The following is a 12,481-nucleotide window of genomic DNA, read 5'->3' on the forward strand; positions in this document are numbered from 1 at the left end:
TAAGTCGAGTCGAATTTAGAATTCGACAAGACGTGGAATCAAGCCAGCGACAAGTACGAGCCAAGCCGTAGCATCGCATTGGTCTAGCCATGCGAGTGCTAGGCTAGGCGAGGTGTCAAACCGCATGCGTGCTAGCGTGCATGGCATTGCCTAGCACACGCACATCACACAGCACGAGCATCGCAAGATGCGTGCCATGTGTGTGTGTGTTGTGGCCTTGCATGCGTGGCTAAGCGTGTTGGCTAGCATAGTAACACCAGCCGCATCATCGCTAGCATCGCAGCATGCTGGGCATAGCCCGGCACATCACAACCTCTCGCATAACAACCACGCATCGCAGCATGCTTGCGTGCTAAGCATTGCAGCGTGCTGTGGCTGGGCATGCTTGTGTGATGAGCAGCGCTCTCGCATAGCAGCATCACGCAACCAGCAGCAGCGTGTTAGGCATGATGGGCTGTGCGTGTGTGCTAGCAAGCAGCACCAAGCACCACGCCACTCGCATAGCATCAGCACGCACCAAGCAGCAGCATGCGCTGGCTGGGTGGGTGGTGGCTGGAAGTGCGCATGTTCCGTGCTAGCTGGTTGGGCTGCTCAGCCTTGGTGCTAGGCGCTAGCTGGTAGCCTTGGCAGCCAAGGCAGGCTTCTAGCTAGCCAAGTGGCGTGGTGGTGCGGTTTTGTGTGGGGACCAATATTGAGGGTTTTGCTTGGGGAGCAAGGGGAGAATGGTCCCCCCCCCCCTTGTGGTCCTCACCTAACCCCTTGTTCACCTCTTGACACTTGTCATTTGTTGATCACTTGCATTTCAATTTGATTTTTGAATTAAATATAAATTGGATAAAATGCATTTTACCAAATCTCCCACATGGATGGGAGATTAAAGTTCAAGAGCTCCATTCCCTATAAATACCCATCATTTGAGATTGGGAAGGGACACTTGAGTTGAACTTAATGAGGCATCTCTCTTTAGGTGAGAAAACCTCTAAGTTCGTAATACTCTAGTCTTATCTTGGTCTTGCCCCGGCTAACCTCCGGGGTAGAGACCGTTCGGGTGGGGTCTCGAGGGTGGACTCCTTCGGAGGCTTTCGCGCTTGCGGAGCTAAGGCTTGAAGTCCGAGTTCTATAGGAGCGAAGCACGCGTCGAGGATAAGCCTTTCTCTCTTTTATGTTGTTAATTATGTGATTAAATATTTAGTTGCTTTAATTAGTGAGCAGGTCTTGGGTGGGTTTCTTTTCCGCGTAGCGTTGGACGCTACGAAACCCAACAATGGTATCGGAGCCGCGCTCATTTTAATTATTATAACTAATAATTAATTGAGGTGATTTAAAATGGATTTAAATTCTGGTTATGCTTTCTAATTAGATTAGAAGCTTGTTTTAATTAGTTTTAATCTCGTATTTTTACTAATTTTGGCCGACGAACCCAGATTTCGACTCAAAAATAGTGATTTTTGGGTGGAATCGATGTTCTAAATCGTTTTTGTCTGTTTCAGGATTGTCCAGAAGCCAAAATCCACCCAGAAAGATGTTTTTTGAGGGGTTTTTCGTTTTGAAGAAAATTTTTAAATCTTTAAACCTAGATTAATTATGGCATGTTAAATGTAGATTAAATGTATGGTTGCATCACTAATCTACAACAATTATAAACCTTATTAAGCATGTTTATGAAGTCATAATTGGTGCTTAATTTGGTGAGTTCATTTTTCACATTTTTGCAAATAAATTGCTTCAAGTGTGAATGTTTTTGGTGAACTTGTAATTTTGAAGTTCCTTATATCTTAAAGATCTAATATTGAATTGTTTATTTGGTTGGAACTTTGATTGCTAAATTCCATGTTGAACTAATTTTTGGATTTTATCATTTTTGAGTTGATTAAAGTCCTAAAAGTTCAAAACTTGTTATTGAAATTTAATTAATCTTCATATTGGAAGATGTAATTTTTCAATTATACACAAGTTGTTGTTGGAAATTTTTCATTGGATGAAAGGGTTTATTCTTCCAACCTCCTTAATTTTGTCAAATCTCATTTTTAGTTTATACTTGGTTAAATTAATTATGAGTGTAGACCTTCAATTTTGTAGCATCAAGATAGACCTAAATTGATTTAAAGAATGGTTCTTGAATAATTTAGGCTTGTGTACCATTAAAATTGAATATAATTAAGTTGAACTTGTTTTATTTTCATTTTTGACCTAAATTTATTCTAAAATAAATTTAGAATTAATTTTATGTTACACGTATAACGGGATTAAAATCCCAAGAAAAGACACGCAAATCGAGGCAAAAACACCCAAGCGCCAACAAGGCTAGCCGGGCTGCTCACGCAGCCCACATGTGGTTTCCTTAGGTGTGCATAAGGGTGCTCCACCTCGAGATTCAGCTGCTGCTGTGTGGCTGGTCTTGTGTGCGCTATTGTGTGATTGGTGCGTGGTGGATGGATGTTGGCCATGCTTGTGCGTGATGCTGGGCAGCGAGGCAGCAAGCCCCAGCAAGCCAGTCATTCGCCTACCAGCGCTAGCAAGCAGGTAGCATGCGTAGCAAGCTGCTGGTGCCAGCAAGCGTGGCATGCGTTGCTAGGCAAGCATGCCAGCACCTAGCACATGTAGCCGCAACTCCCAAGCGCTGCTAGGCAGCCATAGTGCGCATCCCACGAATTTTGGGTGGGTCGATTTTTTGCTTGAATTGGGCTATCGGGTTTTGCAAAATTTTTTCGTTTTAATTTTATTTAATTTATTTAACGAGGCTAGGCCTCGGTTTTTTCGGCTGTTGCAAAATTTTAATTTTTGACAAAATTTGGGTTAACCGACTTAATTTATTGGATTAATTAAGTTGGATATGGAATTTAGTGGGAGCTTCGTTAATTGCATGAACTGATTGTGTTATAATCACATAAAATATTTAACAACTTTGACTAGTTTAATTAGGCGCGTTAATTGAATTAACCACCTAAGTTAGTTACTAGTTTACGCGTGTTATGCATTGTTACTTGTTTTTCGTTGTAAAATGCATGGGCCATTCACATAATTGGGAATAATTCTACAATTAAAACAATCATGTATGCTATGATATGGAGTCGTCACTCAACTTACATGCTTAGAGCATGAGAAGTATAAAATACCAATCAATTTAAATCTAAGTGATGAATCGTTAGATTATGATCAAGAAAAATCCAAAGTACTTTGATAAGTAAAACAGGATAAGTTCTTGACGCATGGAAACAAATCTAATTTGAGAATTGATGTTGCAAGCACATCCGTAGCAAGGGTTAGATCCTTAATAAGGAAGCAGTTTATAAGCACGAGCTAGAATGCGTCGTGGCTTGAGAATGGTAACATGGACGCGCATCCATGTATAATGTGCGGAAATTTAAGGTAAATTTCCATAATCACATGTGATTAGGGTCTCCCAAATCATTGTGAGCCGTTTGGAATGAAATCCTAGCAAAGCACCATCAGAATGTTTACTAAAATATATGTTTAGAATATTGTTGCTTGGAAGGCAATAATAAGAAAGTGTTCTATATCGTTTAGTATCAAAAGAAAAAGAAAAAAGAAACGGGGTTTGACTTTTGTTGACTTTTATCTCTAGTTCTCCCATGGCGATTCTCTGCTAGGGTGGGTGTTCATCTAGCTCTATCATCACCACGCCGCGTAAGAAAAAGTAATCAACCTCACTTCCCCAAGCTAATCAACCTCCTATAGATAAAGACTTAGACAATCTGAAGAAATCAAAGGTTTCTTCAAATTCTGACTCGATTGGTGAAGATGATGAACTTGTAACTCCTCCTCCTCATCTTGTCAATCCAGCTACTAGTATGATATCCAGAGGAAATTTGAGGAAGCTTGAATAATTTCATGGAAACTCTCTTATTCAAAATCCAAGTAATTCCAATGAAACAGTAACTAGGGTTCCAGCGGTTACTGTTCCATTGATTTCTGAGCATCAACCCAGCTCTGTTAGGCCTGCGATTGATGTTGGTGAGACCTCTAAGGGTGCTGGTAAGGCTGAGAAGATTTCAGAGGTTATTATTGAAGATCGATCCTATAAGGGAAAACTAAATCCTAAGGGGATGACCTTGACCTTCATTGCTCCCCAGATCAAAGATGGGAAACCAGTTGCCCAGTTGACTGCTGCTGATCTATCTAAAGGAAGCGATGGGGTAATGCTTTGATCTTTTATGTTGTTGGCTATTCTCCTTCTATTACTACTGTGCGTAGATTTGTAGCTGAAAATTGGCAGAGTGTAGCGAAGCTTGATATTTTTTGGCATGATGAGGGGTACTTCATTATTAACTTGAAATCTGCTAGTGATAAGAACATAATATTGTGTACTGAACCCCACATGTTTTATGGTAAACCAACTATAATTAAAGCCTGGAATGACAAATATGATTTTCACTCAGAAGTTTTGAGGACTATTCCTCTTTGGGTTAAATTGCCAAACCTCCCACTAAACTGCTGGGGTGTTGATACTCTTAGCAGGATTGGAAGCCTTTTAGGTGTCCCAATTTGTGCAGATGAATGCAGCTCAAGGCAATTAAGGGTCTCCTTTGCTAGACTCCTTGTTGAAATTGATGTTACAAAGCCTTTACCATCTTCTATTTGGATTGAAGACCCAGGAGGTGAGCTAGTTGAGCTTTAAATTCAATTTGAATGGCATCCTCCATTCTGTAAGAGGTGTAATAAGGTTGGCCATGACTTCTCTGTGCCTAAACATCAACCTAAGCCTCAGCAGCAAGATATAGGTAATAATCAGGCTCAGAAGAAGGTATGGGTTCCAAAACAAAATGTTTCTGTCCCAGCACCCAAAGACAGTAGCTCTGTGATCACACCAGAGTCTCAAATTCAGAAGCCAGATGAATGGAAAACGATTGGTAAGAAAACTGTGAAGAAGACTAATAGACAGATTACTTTTCCTGTCTCTAAGTCTAATTCTTACCAACCTTTATCTTTGGAAGAGGAAGGACCTGTTGAAATTATAGACAAATATCCTATTGAGGGTGATGGTAATCCCTCTTTGGGAACATGATAGTCCTCTCATGGAATATAAGGGGTCTTAATGACCCTGGGAAGGTAGCTGTTATGAAGCAGTTACTTGTGGAGCATACAATTGATGTGTGCTGTATTTTGGAAACTAAAGTAAAAATTAAAAGTAGTAATACTATTCAGAGGAAGTTTGGGAGAGCTTGGTCTTGGCATTGTAACTATTCTAGCTCTCCTAAAGGTAGAATTTGGGTTGGCTGGAAGGCTGACTACCTTACTCTTGATGTCTTGCATTCTGCTGAACAGTTTGTTCACTGTGTGCTGTGTTCAAAAACTTTACAGACAAAAATTTTCATTACTTTTGTGTATGGCCTTCACACAGTTCATGATAGAAAGCATTTATGGGATGGTATTAAGGGCTTCCTAGTGTTACTGTTCCTTAGCTTTGTGCAGGAGACTTTAATGCAGTTTTGTCTGTTTTTGATAAGATGAATGGGGCTGCCATCTCTAATTATGAAACTAGAGATTTTCAACAATGTCTCGATGATCTGGCTCTAGTTGAAATAAAGAGCAAAGGTTCCTTCTATTCTTGGTGTAATAAGGCTCATTCTGGTCCCAGAACTTTTAGCAGGATTGACAGGGGGATTGTGAATCAAGCCTGGATGAATAGCTATGGTCATGTTGAAGCTCTCTATCTTCCTCCTTCTCTCTCTGATCACAATCCTCTTGTCTTTAATATTTTCCAGTCTCAACCAGGGAAAGGGAAGCCTTTTAGGTTTCTCAACCATTTGGCTGAGCATGAAAATTTTATGAGTGCTGTTGAGGGGGCTTGGCAAAGTTTTCATTCTGGAAATGCTATGAATATAATTTGGTCCAATCTCAAACAAGTGAAAGGGGTGCTGAAGACCCTAAATGTCTAAAAATTTGGTGATATTCATTGTAGAGTTGATGTTGCTTGTGCTCAGCTTAGTGCTGTTCTAGTTCAAATTTCTGGAGATGAGGCTAACACTGACCTCTATGATAAAGAAATGGAAGCTATTGCTAATGTTAAGCATTGGCTAAGGATTCAAGAGAGCATTTACAAACAGAAATCCAGGATTGACTGGATGCAGCTTGGTGATGGTAATAACCATTACTTATTTTCTGTGATGAAGCATAGACAAAGAAGGAACATGATTGACACTTTGTATAATGACCATGATCTGCTTCTTAATGTCCCTGCTGATATTGAAGAGGAACTCACAAGCTTTTATAAGAAGCTCCTTGGTTCTAAAGCTACCTCCCTCCCCCATGTTGATCTTTGTACCATGAGGAAAGGTAGGCAATTATCTAGAGGAGCTCAGGACATTCTCACTAGCCCTGTCACTGTTGATGAGATTGATTTGGCTCTCAAAGGTATTGATAGCTCAAAGGCCCCTGGTATTGATGGTTTGAATTCTTTCTTTTTCAAGGAAACTTGGAATATTGTTAAGGCAGATGTTTATGCTAGGGTGTTAGAGTTCTTTAGAACTGGCAAAATGTTGAAAATGTGGAACTGTACCACTATTACTTTGGTACCTAAAGTTCAAAATCCTTCTTATGCCAAGGATTACAGACCTATTGCCTGCTGTACAGTCCTCTATAAGCTTGTTTCTAAAATCTTAACTGCTAGACTTGCTCTAGTTCTCTGTGAGATCATTGATGAGGCTCAGGCTGGCTTTATTTCTAGAAAGCACATATGAGACAATGTCCTCCTTGCAACAGAGTTGATCAAGGGCTATGGTCATAAGTATATCACTCCTAGGTGTATGCTGAAAATTGATTTAAAAAAAGCTTATGACTCAGTTGAGTGGAGCTTCTTAGAAATTGTTATGGTTGAGCTTAATTTTCCTGCTAAATTTATTGCTTGGATCATGGAGTATAAGTACTGTCTCTTTCTTAATCATGATCAATGGTGCTCCTGTTAAGCCTTTCTTAGCAAGGAAAGGGCTTAGGCAAGGAGATCCAATGTCCCCTTCCTGTTTGCAATTGGCATGGAGTACTTATCTAGATGCTTGTTTGAGTTACATCAGAACCCTGATTTTAATTATCACCCTAGATGTGAGAAAATGAAATTGACTCATCTTATGTTTGCTGATGATCTTCTGATGTTTTCTAGGGTAGATGTTGGGTCTGTTTCTCTTCTTTTCTTGGCTTTCACAAAGTTCTCTGAAGCATCAGAGCTTTCTGCTAATCTGGACAAGAGTGAAGTCTATTTTGGGGGGCTTTCTTATCCTAAGCAAGAAGAACTTAGGGCCTTAATTGGTGTTGCTTCTGGCTCTATTCCCTTCAAATATCTTGGTGTACCCTTCTCTTCCAAGAAATTAACTATTTCTCAATGTAAGCCTCTAGTTGATAAAGTAACTGCTAGAATCAATGGGTGGGTTGCAAGAAACCTTTCTTATGTTGGCAGAATGCAACTTGTTAAAAGTGTCTTGTTTGGTATCCAAACCTATTGGGCTCAAATTTTGTCCTTCCTAAGAAAATTATGAGAGAGATTGAGTCCAGATTTAGAGCCTTTTTGTGGACAGGGAAGGGTAACCCCTCAAAGAAATCCTTAGTTTCTTGGGCTCAAATTTGTTTCCCTAAGGTTAGTGGGGGGGTGGAACCTTATTTCTCTCCCTGGCTGGAACCTTGCTGTTGTCACAAAGCTTCTATGGGATCTTGCTCATAAAACTAACAGCCTATGGGTTAAATGGGTCCTTGTTTACTATTTCAAAGATAAACCTTGGTGGAACATGCCCTGCCTTAAGAGGTGTTCCAGGGTGCTCAGGAGAATTTTGAAATGTAGAACTGTTGTTGATGCTATTGGTAATTGGAGTACTGTGATGCAGGGGAACAAGGTTAAGATTCAGAAAATTTACCAAGCTATCACTGTTTCTGCTCATAAAGTGTGCTGGAGAAGGATAATCTGTAACAATTATGCTTCTCCAAAGAGCCTATTTATCACCTGGCTAGCATAGAATAGGCTTGTTACCAAAGATAGATTGCAAAAATGGAGCATCCAATTTGATCCTGTATGTTTCTTATGTACTCAGGCTTTGGAAACTACTCGGTACCTGTTTTTTTACTGTTCTTATAGTAAAAAAGTGTGGCTGCAAGTTCGCAGGCACTTTTGGATATTAGAGACCTATTAGCTGTCTTGACTACGAGCTGCAATGGATCTTGAAGATTTGCAGAAAGTCTAGAGCTAAAAATAGATTGATGGGAATGCGTTTTGCTGAAACTATATATCATGTATGGCTGCAGAGGAATGCTCTAATTTTTACAGGGCAGTTGAAGCCTGTTGAAGTTATTTTTAGGGACATTTTGTTTTCTGTAGCATGTAGATGCTCTGCTAGTGACAGGAAGCTGCTTATTATGTAATTCTTTTTATGTTTTGTTCATGTCTGGTGTCTCTGTAAGTACCTTTGTTCTATCTGTCTGGTTGCTCTCTTTTTTGGTGAACCCTTCCTAGAAGGTGGCACTAACTGCGGGTTGACCCTGGTCTGTTTTGGGAAAGAACCTCTCAGGAACCCTTCCTAGAAGGTGGCATGATGTTACCTTTCCTGTTATAGTTGGCTGTTTTAGCCTGTTTTGTGTAAGGGGCTGGTTTTGGACCTCTTGCTCTTGTGCTGTTTTGTTGGTTTCAGCTTAGCTCTTTGTAAGTTGTAATCTTTTCCCTTTGGTAATAAAATTCTTGATTTACCAAAAAAAAAAAAAAAAGAAAGAAAGTGTTCTATGGAAAGTTCGTTGTCGAACATTGATTATAGGTTATCAAGTTGAAAGATCTCAAGTCATGAAAATGAGTGGGAGCCATCACTTGGACAATAAATATTAAGTCACATATGATCCATAACACTCTCAAAATTTTATCATCTTATAATGAAATTGTTCGATAATGAAGATGCTAAGATTTGCAAAGTAATAGTAGCTAAACCTATGTAATAAGTGAACGACAACATTCACCAGATTGCATGAAAGAAATCAAGCATATTAAGTATGGGTATGATTTCTATAAATGTTTTGTGAAGAGTGTTACTCTTGAAACATTTGGGGAAAACCATTTATCATAAGATGAAACGTTGAAAAGTTTCATGGTGGAATAAAATTTTTACTAATAAAATTCCACAAACTATTTAATTTTGGTTTAGAATTAAATAATGAGTCCATTCGATTTTAAAGAATATTCAAAACAGGGTATCAAGACCATGTCTTGGATAAAGAAACACCTGTTAAGTGAACATTGAATATTTCAATCAAAAATTATCCCTAATCAAGTTCATTTAAATGATGGACAATTAATGACCACTTGAGATTAGTGTGTAGTATGATTTATAGCACCGTTTCTTGTGCTATGAGGACATGATAGTCATAAATCATTTGCATAGGTACTAGTTTGGAACTGTAATGGATCGACCTATGAGAGTACTTTAAGAGATTTAAAAATCGTCATAAGTATATTTCACATTATAGCTCGGAACCTTTTTTCTCGACCATGAGTATTGCAAGTTCTTTTGTTTGAGTACTAGTCGTTTTGATGTTGTCAAACGGCTGCCGTAAAGGGGGATTATAACGACAACACTCAGGCGACTAGGTCCTCTTAGTAAGAGAAGCTTATGGTACAAACGGGGAATGTCCCCTATTAACAATAAGGAATATGTCTTTGTTGTTTACAAGGCCTCTCGAAGAGCGAGACTGTGAAAATGCATGGCCATGCTCAGATGGATTTTAGAAATCATTTATTTATTGACAGTCAAACTCAGAAATCGAGAAACACTTCTGGACGTAATAAGGATGACGGAGAATCTTACCTTATAGTTCATGAAGAGACATTGAGTGACATAGGAAAAGGGCTATACACCATTTGCACACTTATCCGGAAGGACAAGTGGGAGATTGAAAGGAATGGTGTCCTTCCAACAAGTGTATTATTCCGATAGAGGGTTCAGAATTATTAGAAAGCTAATTCTTCAGTGAGGTCAAGTGATCGGAATGCCCAGGTGGAGGCCGCTTCCGATCAATAATATTAATGTGTAATTAATATTACAGCTTAATCTTGATTGAACCCTTCGGGTCACACCCAATCGAGTAACCAATCTAAGACGACGAATCAATCCGAAGGATTAGATGAGTCATTAGAGTATTACGAACAAAGACGTCGGATATCGAGCTTAAAGCGGGCGTCGAGACCGAGCGTCGTTAGTCAAGTCGAATTTAGAATTTGACGAGACGTGGAATCAAGCAAGCGACAAGTACGAGCCAAGCCGTAGCATCGCATTGGTCTAGCTATGCGAGTGCTAGGCTAGGCGAGGTGCCAAACCGCATGCGTGCTGGAGTGCCTGGCATTGCCTAGCACACGCACATCGCACAACACGAGCATCGCAAGATGCGTGCCATGTGTGTGTGTGATGTGGCCTTGTATGTGTGGCTAAGCGTGTTGGCTAGCATAGCAGCACTAGTCGCATCATCGCTAGCATCGCAGCATGCTGGGCATAGCCCAGCATATTGCAGCCTCTCGCATAGCAGCCACGCATTGCAACATACTTGCGTGCTAGGCATCGCACTGTGTTGTGGCTGGGCATGCTTGTGTGCTTAGCAGTGCTCTCGCATAGCAGCATCACGCACCCAATAGCAGCATGCTAGGCATAATGGGTTGTGCGTGTGTGCTAGCAAGCAGCAACAAGCACCATGCCACTCGCATAGCATCAGCACGCACCAAGCAGCAGCATGCGCTTGCTGGGTGGGTGGTGGCTGGCTGTGCGCATGTTGCGTGCTAGCTGTTGGGCTGCCCAGCCTTTGTGACAGGCGCTAGCTGGCAGCCTTGGCAGCCAAGGGAAGCTGCCAGCCAGCCAAGTGGCGTGGTGGTGCGGTTTTGTGTGGGGATCAATATTGAGGGTTTTGCTTGGGGAGCAAGGGGAGAAAGGTCCCCCCTTGTGGTCCTCACCTAACCCCTTGTTCACCTCTTGACACTTGTCATTTGTTGATTCACTTGCATTTCAATTTGATTTTTGAATGAAAAATAAATTGGGTAAAATGCATTTTACCAACTCTCCCACATGGATGGGAGATTGAAATTCAAGAGCTCCGTACCTTATAAATACCCATCATTTGGGATTGGGAAGGGACATTTGAGTTGAACTCAATGAGGCATCTCCCTTTAGGTGAGAAAACCTCTAAGTTCTTAATACTCTAGTCTTATCTTGGTCTAGCCTCGGCTAATTTCCGGGGTAGAGACCGTTCGGGTTGGGTCTCGAGGGTGGACTCCGTCGGAGGCTCTCGCGCTTGCGGAGCTAAGGCTTTGAAGTCCGAGTTCTATAAGAGCGAAGCACGCGTCAAGGGTAAGAATGCCATTTCCCTTTCTCTCTTTTATGTTGTTAATTATGTGATTAAATATTTAGTTGCTTTAATTAGTGAGCGGGTCTTGGGCGGGTTTCTCATCCGCGTAGCGTTGGACGCTACGAAACCCAACAACCATTTCATTCACATACAAGTAACTACTTTGTAGCTTTTATTAAATCATACATTAATTAAAGCAGGGCTTAAACAATAACTTAAATATGGAGAATTAAAATGTGATAACACTAGTAGAAAAATAGAAATGAGCACCGCCTATTTTTTTTGGCACCGGTTTTTAAAAACCGGTGCCAAAAAAAATAGGCGGGATTGAGGGAATTAAAAAAAAAACAAAAAAAAGAGGGAAAGGGTTTTTGCACCGGTTCAAACCAAACCGGTGCGAATTAAAAAAAAAATCAAGCTCCCTTATTTCTTTCTTTCACCCTGCTTTTCATTATTTCTGTTTTCCTTCCCAAGTTTTCGCCCTTCTCTTGAATCCACCACCTCCTAAGTTTCTTAATTCTCCATTGAAGCGGTATCTGAGCTTTCTCTCACTGCACCTCCTTCTCTCTCCATATCTCTCCTCCATTGAAGCGCGTGCTCTTAATTCTCCATTGAAGCGGATTCTGAGCTTTCTCACCTCCACGCAGCTTCGAGGTAAGATTTTTTTCTTGTCCTTTTTAAATTATCAAATTCTAATTTTGCAATCTAGGGTTTGTCGTTGATTTGATTTTTAGTTTAGTAATTTTAGGGTTCTTGTAATCTAGAGTTCTTGTAAGCTTTCTGACCTGCGCGCACAACTCCCCTCAACCACAACAGACTTCTTGTCACGGCGGCACATCCTCGAATAGTCGACCTGGTGTCTAGCGAGCTTGCCTTTCCGGTTTCCTTTTATGCCTATTGTTGGCTTGTTGTGAATTGAGTTATTGCCTTGTTGTAAGCTTGTCACGGCGGTACTGCCTTATTTCCTTATTATCGTATTGAGTTATTGCTAAATAATAATTGTTGTCTTGTTGAATAATTGATTATTTGATTGATTAGAGTATTGCAACAATTAGTTATTTAGTTAAATAGTTGGATTTGAATACTTATGGAGCTGTTGATTATTAATTAATTGATAGACATGATAGATTGATACTTTGATAGTTCAAAGTTTCCAATTGACAAA

At 40.4% G+C, this 12,481-nt stretch overlaps 1 protein-coding gene across 1 annotated transcript; it reads left to right on the top strand.

The window, feature by feature from the left end:
- The first annotated feature begins 5,022 nt into the window (after positions 1-5,022).
- On the top strand, positions 5,023-6,701 carry LOC110737576. The gene is made up of 3 exons (XM_021917914.1): positions 5,023-5,389; positions 5,434-5,755; positions 5,924-6,701. Exons 1-3 carry the CDS (start codon positions 5,023-5,025, stop codon positions 6,699-6,701), a joined length of 1,467 nt encoding a protein of 488 aa, XP_021773606.1.
- Positions 6,702-12,481: the final 5,780 nt, after the last annotated feature.

The sequence above is a fragment of the Chenopodium quinoa genome, unplaced genomic scaffold, assembly GCF_001683475.1.
Source record: "Chenopodium quinoa cultivar QQ74 unplaced genomic scaffold, ASM168347v1, whole genome shotgun sequence".
Lineage (NCBI taxonomy): Eukaryota > Viridiplantae > Streptophyta > Magnoliopsida > Caryophyllales > Amaranthaceae > Chenopodium > Chenopodium quinoa.

Coding starts and splice junctions, on each gene's coding strand:
- LOC110737576 (XM_021917914.1), top strand. CDS start 5,023: ATGATAGTCCTCTCATGGAATATAAGGGGTCTTAATGACCCTGGGAAG. Junction 5,390..5,433: donor TAGAAAGCATTTATGGGATG/GTATTAAGGGCT, acceptor AGCTTTGTGCAG/GAGACTTTAATGCAGTTTTG. Junction 5,756..5,923: donor GGGAAAGGGAAGCCTTTTAG/GTTTCTCAACCA, acceptor TATTCATTGTAG/AGTTGATGTTGCTTGTGCTC.